At 46.1% G+C, this 17,271-nt stretch overlaps 1 protein-coding gene across 1 annotated transcript in view; it reads left to right on the top strand.

Annotated features, from left to right (window-relative positions):
- Positions 1-4,384: 4,384 nt before the first annotated feature.
- SORCS3 (sortilin related VPS10 domain containing receptor 3) overlaps positions 4,385-17,271 on the top strand; it is a 415,691-nt gene continuing 402,804 nt past the window's right edge. The window contains exon 1 of the mRNA XM_035133724.3: positions 4,385-4,843. Coding sequence (XP_034989615.3) covers positions 4,550-4,843 — 294 coding nt within the window. The 5' untranslated portion in view covers positions 4,385-4,549. The remainder of the gene's footprint in view (positions 4,844-17,271) is intronic.

Raw genomic sequence — 17,271 nt, 5'->3', positions numbered from 1 at the left:
GTTAAAAATATAGATAGATCAGTCAATAAAGGCAGCTGAAGGAGACTGGACGACTGCGCCTGGGAGTGGCGAATCCCAGAATCCCAGAATTACCCGCGGGGGAAAGGGTCACTAATAAGCCTGTTTGCAGCGCCTGAATGGGCTATGGCTTCCCAGAGACTGAACGTGACGGTTTCGAGACGAAACCCAAGGAAAGAGGAGAATATTTGAGGTGTCTCTCCTCCCCCCCCCGTTTTTTTCTAACCGCCTTTGCAGGCTCACGCCTTAACTCTTTAAATGCACTAACTGGACTCTGAGGAGAGGGAGGGAGATCGGAGGAGCTGTCCTCTCGTCTGAATAAACTGCAAAAAGTATGGACTCTGTTCTGAAACCATATGCTATCAGTGCTCCCAGCTACGTACGTGACACCACAGATTTTCTGAGGAAAATACAATATTTGAACAATCTTCCTAACAATACTATACTAGCCACTATGGATGTGGAATCTCTATATACCAACATCCCACACAATGATGGTTTACAAGCCATAAGGAACACCATTTCAGATAAAACCACAGCGGACTTTGCTACCAAACTCTGCCACTTTGTCCTTACCCACAACCACTTCAAATTTGGTGATGACCTGTTCCTCCAGATCAGCGGCACAGCCATGGGCACCCGCATGGCCCCACAGTATGCCAACATCTTCATGGCAGATTTAGAACAACGTTTCCTTAACTCCTACCCACTCAAACCTCTCCTGTACCTGCGATACATTGACGATATTTTTATTATCTGGACACATGGACAACAGACCCTGGAAACCTTCCACCAGACATTTAATGACTTTCACCCCACCATCAACCTAACAATGAACCAATCTATGCAAGAAATACATTTTTTGGACACTACTATAAAAATACAGGATGGACGTATAGACACCACCTTATACAGAAAACCAACTGACCGGCAAACATATCTACATGCTTCTAGCTACCATCCCAAACATACCAAACAATCCATCGTATACAGCCAGGCCTTACGTTACAACCGCATCTGTTCCAACTCTACAGACAGAGAATCTCACCTAAGAGATCTACAGCAAACCTTTTTAGAACTAAAATATCCACCTGATGAAGTTAAACAACAGATCAACAGAGCCAGACAGATACCTAGAGAGAACCTGCTGCAAGACAGACCCAAAAAAGAAAATAACAGAACACCACTAGTCATCACATACAGCTCCCAAGCTAAAACAGTACAACGCATCATCAGAGATCTACAGCCTCTCCTGGACAATGACCGCTCCCTTTCTCAAGCTCTGGGAGGAAGACCTTTCATTGCCTACAGACAGCCACCCAATCTTAAACAACTCCTCACCCACAATAATACAACCACCAGACTTAACATGGACACTGGTACCAGAGCCTGCAATAAACCCAGATGCCAACTTTGCTGCCACATACACCCAGACAACACCATTACTGGCCCCAACAACATCCAACATACCATCTCAGGACTATTTAATTGCTCATCCTCTAACATTGTGTATGCCATCAAATGCCAACAGTGCCCTTCAGCTCTCTATATTGGACAAACAGGCCAAACCCTACGCCAAAGGATAAATGGACATAAATCTGACATCAGGAACCAGAAGACAGAAAAACCAGTAGGAGAACACTTCAATCTCCCAGGACATTCTATACAAGATCTCAAAGTAGCTGTCTTACTACAAAAGAATTTCAGAAATAGACTGGAAAGAGAAGTTGCTGAATTGCAACTTATCACCAAGCTCAAAACCATGGAGGGACCTGGTTTGAACAGAGATATCGGGTTCTTATCTCATTATACATGATAAGCGATCTTTAGCCATCTCAACCCTTGCTTTTTCATGCAAAACCATTTGCAGTCGTTTGCGGTCATCAACAGCTATCAGTCAGTCAATCACCCATTTCCACCACCCTTCTGAGTGATCCCCCCTCCCCATCCCCACCCCTCCCCACCCCTTCTCTACATAAGTGCCTGGAAACTTCCATTTCACTGTATCTGAAGAAGTGTGCATGCACACGAAAGCTCATACCAAAATAAAAACTTAGTTGGTCTTTAAGGTGCTACTGAAGGAATTTTTTTATTTTGCAAAAAGTATTGTTCAAAAAACAACCCCAATTTGGGGGAGTGGGGATCATTCTTCTGTAGTGTCACAGAATGCCTACAGTAGTGAGGCATTCGTAGGACCGGGGACAGGGAATATGTGTTTTATTTTGAAACACACACCTTCCTGCAGCCACCATTTATACTGTCTCGGTTTAGGGAAGTCTCTTGGGGAAATCCACCTGTAATGAGCTCTGTTCTCGACATGGATATTTTGCGGGGTGTGTGTGTGTGTCATTTCTGCTGTTGTGTATTATTGTATTCACGACCACAGTTTATCCTTTCTATTAGCATTTCTTCGCTTACAAAAAGAACGTTAGGGACCACCCCCCCTTCTCATTTGTAACTTGCAGTTCCACAGCGAAGACATGTGAATGAATCATCCTAGAGACGGAAATTTGTTGCGCTTGACAGCTGGGTTCTTGACCACTTTTACACGGAATGAAGTCCCGTTGGTTTTATTTCAAGTTGGATTTACACCCAAGTAAGTCTGTACAGAACCGCGGACCTGGATTTCTAGCCGTTTGAGTGTGGAAATAGTAATATAAATGTATTTTTGTGTTTGTGTGCTGCGCTTCAGAGACTCATAGAGTCGACAGCATCAGTACATGCACGGGGTCTTCCCTGGAAGTTCCAAAGGCGTGAAATTTTCAGCCCTATGCACTTACTTGGCTTGGGAGTAAAGCCTCGGCGCGGTTTGCTTCCGAGTAAGCGCGCAAAGGGTTGGGCTGCCAATCAGCCACGGATCGCTGTGGGTGCTCAGTAAGCAATACTCAGGATCCTTTCCTCGCTCAAACTACAAGAAATCCAGAACCGCGATCCTATGCATACTGCTGGGTAGATATACTATTGGAAGCAGTGGAACTTCCTTACGAACCAACAGGAACAGATCAGGTTTAAACTCTCTCTCTCTCTCTCTCTCTCTCTCTCTCTCTCTCTCTCTCTCTCTCTCTCTCTCTCTCTCTCTCACACACACACACACACACACACACACAGCCTAGACTGTTACTTCACCGGCCTCCGTTACGGGACTATCAAAGCAGGAGAAATAAAAGCTGTCCGTTTCTGGGTGTTGGGGAAACCCGGGAGATCTTTGGCTCTTACTGCATCGCCCCCGCCCTCCCCATCCGCCCCCGCCACTCGCCTCCCCAGGGCCAAAGCGGCGGTGCTTCCCATTCCGCGGCGGCACGCGAGGAGAAAACCCCCCGGCGGTGGTCCTATCGGCTTTCCTCCTTGGCTGTTGTTGTTTTCCTTGCCCACGCACGCCCGTGTGAGTTTCTCGCACTCGCTCTTTCTGCTAACACAGAGGCACCGACGCGCGGGCGCGCACACACACACCGCCGGATTCCGCTGGAAGTGCAGCGTGGTTGGTGAACGGCTCGGTCTAGTTCAGCCGCTGCGTTTCGCTGGGGCGCAGCAGCTCCTCCCCTTGGTGGTGCTATCCTCTTACTTGATCAAATCCTCGAACGTGAACAGTTTCACTGAAAAGCACTTTTTTGGGGAGGAAGGGGGGGAGAAAGAAAGAAAGAAAGAAAGAAGAAGAAAAGAGAAAGAAAATCTACCAAGTGAAAGAACAAGAGTTTCAACTATACAGGAGTGTGTCTGTGGTTTTGTTTCGGTGGGGATTTGTTTTTAAAAGGAAACAACTGCTTGTCATCACAGAGGAAAAGGTGGAAGAAGAGACCTCTGGCTGCCAAGGAATCCTCCGAATCAACCAGCTTCTCCCCTCCCTCCTTTTCTAAAGGATCTGCCTCCCCCACCCCCCACCCCAAACAAGCAACTCTCTCTGCGAGGCATGGAGAGAGGCTCTGGCTGGTCCTCGGGCTGCTGCTCCATCGCTTGGATCGCCTCGACATGGCTTTGGCTGGGCACTTGGCGTTTCACCGCCGCTGAGATAACTTGCCGCTCTTGCTTTGCTGCCGCCGCTTCGTTCTCCACATCTCCGGCATCTTTCCGGGTCCAGCTTCTGCAGCAGCAGCAGCCGCCGCCGCCTCTGGAGGTTCCTCGGGGAGTGCCGCTTGGGCCAAGCGGCGGCGGCGGGGACGGCGGCGAAGGGGAAGCCCTGCCGGGGAAACCCGGCGGAGGATGGGGTGCTGGGGGCGAGGGAGAAGAAAGAGAAGGAGGAGGAGGAAGGGAAGAAGCGCTCCGAAAGGATCGGGGTCCGGGAAGGGGTCAGCCGGCGGCTCGGGGGTTGGGTGGGCTGAGCGCCGCCGGGGCGCGCCGGGGAGCAGCCGCTGGCGCCCTGAAGGGAACCGGGAGGGCGCGCCGGAGCCCCACGCCCCGCCGACCCGGCCAACTCTTCTCGGCCAGGGCGAGGGGCAGCGGAGACTCGCCGGCGCTTGGCCGGGAGGAGACGGAGCGGGTGCCCGGAGACGCCAGGGAGGAGGAGGCGGAGGAGGCAGGAGTCTCTCTTGGCAAAATGCCGGGCGGCAACCCTCGTGAGCGCAGGGCCAGGAGAAGCGCCGAGGAGCGGCAGCCTTTGGCCCCGGACAGCCTCGGGGCAGACGCGGGCGCCTGGGGCGTCTCCTTGACCGACGGCCAGAAAGCGCCGCGAGCGCCAGGCAAAGGTTCCCGGGAGGAAGGGCGCACCGGCAAGCCGAGGGGAGCGGGAGGCGCCGGAGAAGAGTGGAGGTTGAGCAGCACGACCTTTGCCCTCGCCGGAGACTCGGCCCACAACCAAGCCATGGTCCACTGGTCCGGCTACAACAGCAGCGTGAGTCAAATGGCCCCTCGGGGGCTGGGGGCAGGAGGGCTGGGTTGTGGGCTCGCTCGTAGTAGTACCATGGTTGGCACAAGTCCACTCCCTTTGTTTTCTTGCTTTGCCGAAAAGAAGAAGAAAAGTTTTCCCATCCCCATTGGTTGGGGTGAAATAAACACGGTCTGGGGAAACACGCGACAAATCCCAAAGCCTCTCTGGGTGGTTGGTCTCTGGGTGGCTGGTGGGTGCCAGGGAAGGAGGGAGAGTCCTACTGTCCCCACTTTTTATTAGGTGGTGGGAAACGCGCAATAAGAGCACCTGGAGGAAATTTCGGTCACACGGCTTGTTTCAGAGAGAAGCTCTTTCTTTCTATATATAAAAAAACCACAACCTTCCTTCTCCCTCTAGAGAGAGAGAGTTATGCTCTGGACATGGCTTGTAATGCAGTTGCTTTCTCTCTTCCGCCCCATCCATCCCTGGAAACCCTTCAGTGGGTCCGTGTGGGCTCGGTTGGTGGGGGGACGCGCAGGCTGAGAGGGAGGGAGGGAGGGGCGTGAGCCTTTTCCGTAGTTTAGAGCCTGGCGTTTCATTTATTAAGGGAAACGCACGTACCCCTCCCTCCTCGCCTCTCTGCTGACATGCAATGAAAGAAGAGGATACAATTTCAAACAAATCAAAGGCAACTCCGAGCCTTTTCTTTCCAGTCAATAAAAGGGTCTAATAATAACAGCAACAACGATAATAATAATAATAATGATAATTGGAAGGATTCCTTAAAGTTTGCCTGACGGATTCCATTTGTGTATGTATGCATATATATTTTCTGGACCCAGTCTTATCAAAAGGTGGCGCCCTTGAAGTCTTATTCTGAATAGCTGTGCTTTGAGGATGCAGCTACATTATAGGCAATGTGTCTGCTGGAGAGAGCAATGAAAGGGGCATTGTTAGGTTGACTTAGCTAGCTAGCATCTTGCTTCATAATGCTCCTAGGACGGCCATAAGAAGGATTTTCAATTTTATTTTAACCTGATGCCGGGAAGGTTCTAGTCAGTTCTGCCATTAAAGGCTTGGGAAGGAGGCAAAATTGTGCATAGAGTGTTGGGGAAAGCCCACTGGAGGCAATGTTCTGATTATTACCTCCCCCTTTATTGCTTTTTGCATGTACTGTCACCAGGCACAGAACAATTACAAGCACCAAGTGGAACATCCAGATCTGAAAATTCCATATTCTGTCTTTTAATACAGTTTTTACTTCCCAGTCGTTATTGGTCATTTGGGGCCCAAAACCTTTGGTGTCTTGCCTATTCCTCTACATTGTCAGAAAACAACAACAGCCACATAGACGTTTTGATCTGGAAGGCTTACTTTTAGTTTATCACCATTTGCCTAGCAATGGAGACTTGAGTGCAGGCTACTCTTCACCTCATCGTGCTGTGGACAGCGCATTACTAAGAACAGAAGCAATAGTGGGTGTCCTAAAAATGTGCCATGTCTAACAAAGCACTGCGGAGTCCTGATTTTTAACAGCTTTGATCAATGTAATGAAATTAGAAGTTGTTTCTCTGTCTTAAGTGTCCAGCGATTCACCAAAAGAGCTAGTCATTGATATGGGTTTTCAGTACTGTACTTGATTGCCTGCTGCAAGAGTTCAGAATGCTTCTGGCACTTTGGGAAAATAAAGATGTCATTTTTGTCCAAAGGCAAATGTCAGACCTTGATCCTCCTTACTAGGATGGATAAATAATGCTAGATCTCTGCTAATAAAAGTAAGGACTCATTACAGGGTGCCAAATAGCCTAGTACACTGCAGTAGCATTCTTGGTTCCCTCCCTGATATTTTGGGCTGGAAATATTTGGCTGCAAAGATGCTGCGTTTCACTGATGGAATGGCATGGATCACTGTGGCATTTGTGCGAAGGGAAGAACGAGCCAGCTTGTTAATGAACAAGTGATAACCACGATGTCTATAACTAGAGGTCCTGCTTCTCGGTACTTTCCCCTCTTCCTCTCTCATGGGAGAATGCAAACGCTGCAGCTTGTGATTAATTAGCTCTGCTCTTAAAAACCAGGCACTGTTGTGAACCTACAGGGAAAGTCAAATGCTCAACTTGACTCTGAGAAGCACTGCTGCTTTCATGTGTTATCAGGAAACACCCTCCATCTCATGCTAGTAATCAAAAATAGTGGCTGGCTCTTTTATCCTTCCTTCTGCAGCCGTGCTTCTGTCTAGCCAATTTGACAATAGGCTTGATTGTGGCATAAGGAGGTCAAGCAATTGGCCCAAAGGGGCAGGGTGAAATAGCGATTTGGCTCAGAGTAGAGCTCAAAGCCATTATATACCTGACCGCAAGACTTCATCCGTGCCTGGCTGCTGCTGGGGAACATGTTTTCTGAATGCACGGAGGAGATGCAAAGCATCTGAGAGGGGCGCAGGGAATACCGAGGCACGTCCCCTCACTGTGTAGGTTGTGCTATGCTCTCCTGAGCAGCTCGGTGCTTCACTTCTTACTTTGCTCACATGATGAGCACATAGGGGTTGCATCCCTGCTTTCTTTCTCTCTCTTTGTAAAGATTTGACTTGTCAAAGTCTCCTCCTTGCCTTTTGGCAGTCGTCGGGAACTGGCAAAAGTAGTTGTTTGGCACACGGTTAATTTCAGTCTACAGATCTCGCCTGGGGTTTTAAGAACTGGTAGAAAGGGAATAAGAAAAGAGTGGATTTTTATTATTATTAAAATGCTAATGGAGAATAGAAGCTGCATGACACTTAGGAAGAAGTTGGGGGAACATATTCAAATGAAGAATAATGAAAAGCATTTAAAAAATGAAAAGAGAAATTGTATTTTTACTTGCTAAAGAATTTCTTTTTAAGGCAGATCAGGAAACACTCACACTTTCAGCTATAGGCTTAGGGAAGTACGTTTTGGAACATGTGTGCATGCACATGTATATGCATGTGCACATGTAATTATGAGTGTCAATAATATGGACCAAAGTAAATCAATTGACTTCTTCACATTCCACTTCCCTGCATATAGCAGAGAGACACTAGCTTGTGTGCCACAATGGGGGGCTATGGAGCCGAATCCAGTCCTGCTTATATATCTCTAGCATCTCCTCCCTAAGATATTAATGTGGAATAATAATACTAATGCAATCTTTGGGGAATTTCCCATGCTCAGTTTATCACAACTGAATGTGGATTTGTACTGTGCAGACCTTAGAAAGAGGGGAGCTGTGCTAGTCCCTTGGCCAGAGAGTGAGATGTGAGATACACATGTTGTCTGTTATGGAGCCTCTGAATGAGCATTCACTGCTTTTACTACCCACATGGGGAGAAGAGGTTTGCATGGGTTTTCCACCACAAACAAATGAATCATCCACTGTTCTTTTTTCCTGGCTTTTCCCACTAGTATCTTTTGCCTTTCTCTCCACCTTCTTTTGGACAGCCTCCCTTTCCTCATCAGAATTTGGCTACCTTCTCCTTCAAGTCCTGCCTCAAGATCTACTCCCACCGCAAAGCCTTTTCTTATTACCTTGGCCTCAACTTACCTAGTGCTGTAGTAAGGGAATTCCAGACTCTGGTCTTTTGAGGGCCCGCTCTTTTAGACGATAATGTGTATTCACTTACTTCAGTATGTGGCAGGACAGCCCTGTTGCATTTGGGGGCTCTCCTGATGATTCTGCTCAGTGAGGTCCCAAAGTCCTGCCCTGACAAGCACAATTGACCTTACTTGTTCCTCTGTTGCCACTGGTTCTGTCCTTCCTCATCTCTTCTCTAGCAATTCCTGCTTTCTTTCTATCAGTTGTATTGCACATTTTATATAGCTAGTGCCCACATCAGCTGTGTGATCTGTGTACTTTGCAACAGAAAAATAAGACTCACTTTTTACTTCACACATAGAAAAATATGTGTGAAAAATTTTTTTTTGTATGTTTAGGGAAAAAACCAAAAACCAGCACATGAAAAGCCCCTGAGAGGGAAAAATCAAGCAAATCTTACGCTAGAGAGTACAAGTGTTGATTTTAGGTTAGGCTTTCTGAGAATTATGAAATGAGCTAGAAGTGTATTAGAATCCTATAGCTGGTAAACTGAATAACACATATTTTTCTTTCACCATAAAGTGATGAAGGCAGGAGCTGTATGCTATCAGAAAGCATATGACCCAGTCAACCACAAGGTCAAGCCAATTAGGACGGAGGTCACTCCTGGTAGGTCAGGAATGACCGTACATTTCTCCCAATTGACTTAAACTTATAATTGGATGTTTGGGGTCATCTATGTTCTGACAATTAGGCTGCTGCCATTTCTACTTCTATTAGTAAGTGTCTGGAGTCAATTGCTAGCTGTCCTAAGACTTTAGACACCAAGGCTTTGGTCCAAAGGGCCACAGTCAAGGCACCCAAGGCCCATGAGGTATTCCAGTGGCTGCCCTTTTAGAGAGGGACCCAGGTGGCGCTGTGGTTAAACCACTGAGCCTAGGGCTTGCTGATCAGAAGGTCGGCGGTTCGAATCCCTGTGACGGGGTGAGCTCTCGTTGCTTGGTCCCAGCTCCTGCCAACCTAGCAGTTCGAAAGCACATCAAAATGCTAGTAAATAGGAACCGCTACAGCGGGAAGGTAAATGGTGTTTCCATGTGCTGCTCTGGTTTGCCAGAAGCGGCTTTGTCATGCTGGCCACATGAGCTGGAATACGCTGGCTGCCTCGGCCAATAATGCAAGATGAGCGCGCAACCCCAGAGTCGGTCACGACTGGACCTAATGGTCAGGGGTCCCTTTACCCTTTACCTTATCTTCGCTAGTAATATAGCATTAGGGAATTATGAATCAGGGTTTTAATACTATGCCTTTGTATTTTTACATTGGTCCAAACAACCAGGATAGATATTCTTGTCATTCCCAACAATGACCAGTCATGAAACAGCAATAAAAACTGCCTTCATTGGGTGGGATTCTTCCTTTAATATGGAAGTTCTCTGCTCTTTGAAAGCAGCTGATTCTTTGAATGAGTACCTTCCACTAGAAAAGCAAATCTGGGATTGAAAAAGAGAACTAAAAATGTATGTAAGAAGTTTTAACAGATCATCATTAGGTTCTGCAGCTTCTATTCTCAAGGGGTATTCTCAAGGCTGCAGGTAGGGCAGCAACAGGGCACATTGCCCAATCTGAATGCTGCTTTAGTTTTCTTTGAGGCGGAGGGGGGGGGGAATATTTGGTGTGCATTTGTTGAAAGAGCACGTAATTCCTGTGGCATGGGTTTCAATGGAGAGGAGTGGATCTATTAATTGCAGTTTATCCCTACAGGTGCCCATGTGTGTGGGCTGAACAGAGTTTCAAAATCCCATCCTTGGTAGTGAAATTAAGTACATAGGAATTAGGCTGTTAAAGCCCTGTTTTGAGCAAGTCCAGCTGCAAAGGAAGCTGGCTCCCCTGGGAAGTAAGTTTGAAAATTTACTTATAATTCTGCATTGGTTCACAGCAATGGCAGCAGTAAAAACAATGCAGGCAAAATACTTATATTTACAGTATAACGAGCTTCAGGCATCTGCCTAAGGTAGAGCAAGCAGAAGCATGCCTGCATCCATTGCTGGTTGAAGAGAGAGAGAGGGGGAACAGGAAGTACTATATGCTCCTTCCTCTTCAGGAGAGGAGGGGAGATGACACCACACAGACCCCTCTCTTCCAATTGTATTTCTGTGGCCGGAGTATCTTAGCCCCTCCTCATGCTAACTACCGGTAGTAAGAACATGCACTTGTTAGGTTTGGATGCTAATATTCTACAAATCCTAGGTCCTCAAACGATTGGGCAGGCCCCTTGTGAATATTTACTGACATTTCTGTATGGGTGGTTATAGAAGGAGGTCAGAAGCACCTTGTGCAATTCTTCTCAGATGCACCAATCCATAGGTCCTTGAGCACAGCAGGGTGATGGACAATTGCAACTGTGCACATGTTTAATGATGGGACAGATGGATGAGGACAGGTTGGGAGAGAAGGTATAGTAGAATGTGTTTGAAAAGAAGCCCAAGATTAAGAAATATGGTTACCTTGAAAAAAAGAAAGTGCTGGATCTGAAGCATTCCTGGAACTGTGAGATCTCTTGTCCCTAAACCTTGCTGTGTGGGATTCCAATTTGGTTGCTCTGCAGTGAAGCAAACATGTTCTGCTTCTTTTGGGCCAGACTCCAGTAAATCCTGAGCTCAAATAAAGTCCTCATCAAAGATGCACAGTGAAATGGTTTGTTTACATCAGGGTGGGGAGGCCTGAAGGTCAAATATGACCCTCAGAAATTTCTACCTGGCCCTTGGGACTTTCCATTCCAAATTCCATATTCCATTCCAAACCACACTTTCCCCTCTTTCCCCACACTTTCCCCTCCCCGAGCCATACCAGTTGATGGCCTTGCTCCACACACTTTGTGAATGTTTCTCCCCACATGGCTGGAATGTGTACTTTAACTCTGATAATGATTCTTGCTGGTCTTGGTTGAGGATAATGAGGGGCTAAATTTACATTAATTACTCAGGCCCACTTTTGCCTCTGGCTCCATCCATCCCTGGCACATGCCCTCTGGAAAGAGAATGTGGCTCTCCAGCTGAAGAAAAGTTTTCCCATCCTGGGTTTACACAACAAAAAAGGCTTTGCACAACATATCCTTCTCATGATCATATGGAGAATGTAGCAAAGGAAGCCAGTGGTAGAGTGTCAGATTAGACTCAGGTTCAAAATAAATAAACAATGGAAATTATCTACTTAGATAGTGGCAGCAACCCAGTAAAAACAACAGAGCCCTGTGGCACCTTGAAGTCTTAACAACTTTCTAAACTAAAGCCTACATGGCTGGATGCAACAAGAGTTTATGTCATAATGACTGAATTTGTTGGTCTTCAAGGTGTTACAGGACTCTGTTCTTTTTGCTGCAACAGGCTGGCACTGGCTACCCTTCTGGAATTGCTGCATTAGTAACTGTAGAAACTGAACACCAGTCGTCATGACAGTGGAAATTGCTGCCAGATTTCTGCCGCTGTGCCTCTTCATTTGCTACCTGTTCTCTGTGATCATGGGCGAAGGCATGCCCCCATCATCGCCCTGGGCAGAGCCAGTTTACACCATGTGAACCAGTCCAGAGTTTCACATCCATTAACAGATAGGCCGATCGCTTCTTAAAGATGTGAGGTGACTGCTGCTGAAAGTTCAGCTCTTGATTAATCTGAGATAAGTAAACATGGATAAGAGTCACATGGAAACATTGCAGAATGAGAAACACACACCATATGAGCCTCGTTCAAAGAAACATAAATGTTAAATTGTCCTGAAGCTTTCACTGATGCTAAATGTGGCTGCTTGAAACATTTGAAGAAATATTGTCTGACTGCAAGGAGGGGGGGTACTGCAACCACATTCCATTCTCTGCATGGGATGCTATTTTTCTCTTCACACCATTGAAGGCATTGGGCATTACAGTATTGAGACAGGCCATAACTTTTTGCACAGGGATGGGGTAACTGTGGCTTATGCATCTGTGAAAGTTATTGGACTCCCAACTCGCATTAGTCTGAGCCAGCATGGCCAATGGCGAGGGGTGATTAGAGTTACAGTCCAGCAACATCTGCAGGCCCACATGTTTTTCATCTCTGGTTTAGAACTTGGCTTTCTTATCAGTTATAATTTCCATCCCTATGAACAGCCAGAGGAATGAAGAAAGGCATTTCATTTCTGCCGCGCTGGATGAAGTGTGTTGTCTGTCAAGAGATTTGGGACTCCTTGTTTGGCTTTGGCTGAAATCCTAAGCATTCTGATTTGGAAGAAAGCCCCATTGAAAATCAATGATACACTTCTGAATAAATGTAATTTGGGCTAGTCAGTCAAGGGCCCCCGACTTCCTGGGTTTTAGAAAAACGCTACAAGGTCAATGTTCTTATTTTATTTTCCAGAGCCTGGTTTATGCAACTGTGAAAGATCGTGAGTCCTTGTGGCTTCACTCCCTCTAGTTAAGATTGTTTCTCTGTTCTTTGTGTTAATTATATATTGTAAGCATTTATGTGCATGCAATTATCTATGACAATAAGTAATTAATTGTATACATACATGCATCTAGAGTCCTTTGTGCGAAATCTAAACAGTAATTAATTGTCCCTCTTCCTTGTGGATCTGACACCTTTTGCTCAAAGAACTGGAAATGCCTTTATTGGATAGAAAGCTCTGGAAGTGCGTGCCTCTCTGCCTGCTCCTTTTTGGAGGTAAGGCTGGTTATGAATGCCTTTGGCAGTATTCTGGTGGGATTGCTGGCTGCTAATGTGCACATTGTCAGTCTGATGCTGTTATTTTACCTCTCACCTTGGTGAGATGCACATTGGGAGCCTGATGGGTTGTAATAGGTGGCAGGTGGTTGTTTTTTTAATTAAGGGCTCTAACAAGAAAGGATGGTGACAGGGACAATACTTGGTTTTGTTTTGGAATGGATAGCTCTGCTTAGCAGAGACTCCTAGCCAGAAAGACTCTGCTAGAAAGGTTCTTAGCCAGATTCCTCAACAGATAGTGGCACAGAAGATGGTTCATTTACGGGTAGGTTCCTTGCTGAATAACTTACTCTCATGACACTAAACAGGAATATATCAGGCTTCCTCAACCTCGGCCCTCCAGATGTTTTTGGCCTACAACTCCCATGATCCCTAGCTAGCAGGACCAGTGGTCAGAGATGCTGGGAATTGTAGTCTCAAGGAGGGCCAAGGTTGAGGAAGCCTGGAATATATTCATTGGAACTGAGAGCTCTGCAGCTGGAACAGAGTGCTGTCTCCACTTAGTTGTGACTCTGATGTCAGGATTGTCCCTATTTCAATTAATCCAGAGGGGGGAGGGTTACAGTTTCTTAATATGCTCACATTCAATATATTGCTTGGATTTGGGTTACGCAACAAATTAGTTAAGCTGCTTGGATATGGCTGGATAACTCAAGCCTTGCTGTAGCTTTGATTTTCTCTAGAGACCACAGTTCAAGGCATATGTGTAAGCACTTTTAAAGCCCATTGAAATCAGCATGTTTAAGTCAGGGAGGAAAACCTGTTGCCCTTCAGTCATTGCTAGACTGCAACATCCCTGACCAATAGCCACAATGGCTGGGCATGATGGGATCTGGTAGATCCCTGGCTCCCCAACCCTTGTTTAAGTGTACCTAACCCTGCATTGAATTGTGGACCACAGACAGAGCTGGCTCAAGCTATTTTTGCTGCTCTAGATGAATTCAAATCAAAACTACTTAGTGAGGTAACGATTGCTAGTAGTAGATTCACTACTATATAAGGAATGGGTTCATGTGTGTACCATTTTGCCCTCTGCCTCAGGCAGCAAAATATCTTGGCCTGGCCTTAGGATGAACCCAATCTGAACTCCTGGAAAGCCATTGCCAGTCAGTGTAGACAATACTGAGTTAGATGGACCAGTGGTCTGACGCAGTGTAAGGTATCTTCCTATGTTCTATGTTTGCCAGGGGTATTGGTGTATGTGTTTGATTGTGCCACAGAATCCCAGCTTCCCTGGGTCCTGTACCATGTCAGGGATTCCTGGCCAAGCAGAATGTCCCTTCCTGTTCACTCACCCTTCACTTTAGACCTTTGCTGCCACTAGTTAAAAGCATTTCATTTTTCTGCAAGGCTGCCTTTCACCAGCCAGCCCCAAATCCCATTTGTGTCTCCTTGAGAACTACCAAGACATTGTAGAACATGGCACTTTGTTTATTAATTAAAATATATCACAGTGGCTTGCAACAATATAAAAACATAAAACATAATTAAAAACACAGATGTTGAGTGATATGTTACAGTAGACCGCAAACCTTTTATGAAACAAGTTTAAAAGTTTACTAAAAGGAATAAAAAAGCAGTTCCTAAGAAAAAAAAGGTTTTACATAAGATTCCCAGTGGAGCTAAAGAACAAATAAACAAAGAGTTAAATGCAATCTGCTTTCCCTTTCTCCTTAGAAATCCTACATCTAATGACTTACATCCAATTAGCCATGTCTGTAACCCTCCAGGGTGTGTTTCCTTAGTATCCTGAGATCACACCAGATCTGAAAGCCAAAGCAAGTTACAGTACTAGCCAGATATTCATGGGGCTCCATGACTGCCCTGCTTTTGAATTCACAAAACTGAAGGAAGTGCTAGGGTTACCCCCTCCCCCAGCAGACACCACCTATGTGTAATCTGCACCCTTCTCAATGATTTTACCAGCTTCCAGACTGACCACTGGTCACGCCAGGTTTAACAAATTAACTCCATAATTCCCAAACAACCCTACACGCAACACACACACACACACACACACACACACACACACAGAGAGAGAGAGAGAGAGAGAGAGAGAGAGAGAGAGAGAGAGAGAGAGAGAGAGAAATAGCTGATTTCCTTCACGTTGTGTCAAAGTTGTTGTGTTAGCTTTTGCATCCAATTGCATTGTGCTGTTGGAAATGCACAGGCTCGAGACAATGTTGCGCTCCTGTTAGCTTTGGGTTAGGAGCTTCCTGAGGCAGTGGGGTCATAGAATTAACCTGGTTTTGCTGTATCTTGGCTGTGGACCTGGGAGGCCATTCTTCTATCTCCTTTCATATTGAATGCTTTAAGGTACTACGTCATGGCTTGGTTCCCTGCCACTTCATATCTTGGCCCCGTTAGCAGACAGTAGCACCCTTCCTCCATCTGCATCAAAGTCTCTAGCACCGTTCCATTTAAAGCTCTCTCCATGCTTTCCTTTGATTCATTCACTTCTCTAATTTCCCCCTCATGTGCTACTAGCCCACCCCCTCGCTTATTTTCATTTCCTCACACTAGCCTTTGTGCTTTTTGCCATGACACTTCTGAAACTTGGAATTGCCTCCCCTGTCTGTGTCAAACCATTTCTCTCTCCCTTTTTTATGTTCCTTTAGCTCTGTCTGCAAAGCCTTGCCTGAATTATATTAGCTTCGTCTTTTAGCACTGCGCTTATCTTTGACTTTTTCTCTGTACTGCTCTGACTAACTACCCAGGATATCCCCAACTTCCCTCCCAACTAACTGTCTTGTCTGTCCAAAGCTGATTGTGCAGGGTGTGTCAGCGCCATGTTTATTCTGATGATGGTGCCTATCAAGCACCGTTTGATGTTGGTGTCAAATGAATGCAAAAGTTTGTAGGATGTGTATTGAAGGCTATGCTTGCACTAAGCAGTTCTCTGGTGGCAGGGGTAGAGGTGGCAGTGCCCCCCCCCCGAATAGCTGGAGCTGCTTTCAGTCAGTCCCGGGTTAGAGGACCAAACTGCAAGCAATACACTTAAATCCTTATATAGAAACTAGCCTACTGCACAAAGGGTAAAGTTTATAGATTTGTAGAATCATAGAATTATAGAGGTGGAAGGGACCACAAGGGTCACCTTCTCCAACCCACTGCAATGCAGGAATCCTTTGTCCAACATAGGGCTTTGACCCACAGCCCTGAGATTACGAGTCTCCTGCTCTACTAACCGAGCTATCCAAGTTATAGTACATAGCTGCCAAGTTTTCCCTTTTCTCGCGAGGAAGCCTATTCAGCATAAGGGAAAATCCCTTAAAAAAAGGGATAACTTGGCAGCTATGTTATAGTAATTGCTTGGGGCACTTTTGTTTCCTAACCCCAGCCAGTCCTGGCATGTGGCCCCCAGAAAGTTGCCCAGAAAAGAATGTGGCCCTCTACCAAAGAAGGGTTTTCCATCTCTGATGTAAGGCTTTGCCTGTGGACCTGTGCATTGGTTGGGTGGTGGGCAAGGAAGAGTGGAAAGTTAGTGCTGCAGTATGTGATTTAGGCTGCAATCCTAAACACACTTACTTGGGAGTAAATCCCATTGAACTCAGTGAGGATTATGGTACTTCTGAATTGATATGCATACGATTGCACTGTCTATGATAGGCAAGGGTCTTTTTTTAATATCAGTTTTCAACGGAGCACAGCTTCAACTGGCTGGCTAACACTGTACTGAGATGGGTACATTTACAGTGCAGGCTGTCAAATTCAGATGTGCATTACAGACACCATGAGTCAGTGTCACTTCAGCCTTTGCCAGTGTGGTGCCCTCCAAACTTCAAGAAAGAAGATTCCACCTAAACATTAGGAAGAACTTCCTGACAGTAAGAGCTGTTCGGCAGTGGAATTTGCTACCAAGGAGTGTGGTGGAGTCTCCTTCTTTGGAGGTCTTTAAGCAGAGGTTTGACAGGTATATGTCAAGAATGCTTTGATGGTGTTTCCTGCTTGGCAGGGGGTTGGACTGGATGGCCCTTGTGGTCTCTTCCAACTCTATGATTCTATGATTCTATATATTTTTGTCTATGATTCCCATCAGCCTTAATCGGCACCAAGTTGGTGAAAGCTGTCATATAGTAATTGGGTCTTAAGGGTGAGGCAGACCCTTAAGTCCCATGTTCATTTTCTTGTCCAGATTTTTGTTTT

This window comes from Zootoca vivipara, chromosome 5 (genome assembly GCF_965207765.1).
Source record: "Zootoca vivipara chromosome 5, rZooViv2.hap1.1, whole genome shotgun sequence".
Taxonomy (NCBI): Eukaryota; Metazoa; Chordata; class Lepidosauria; order Squamata; family Lacertidae; genus Zootoca; species Zootoca vivipara.
The sequence above is the reverse complement of the archived record's forward strand: the minus strand, read 5'-3'. Positions and strand labels throughout refer to the sequence as shown.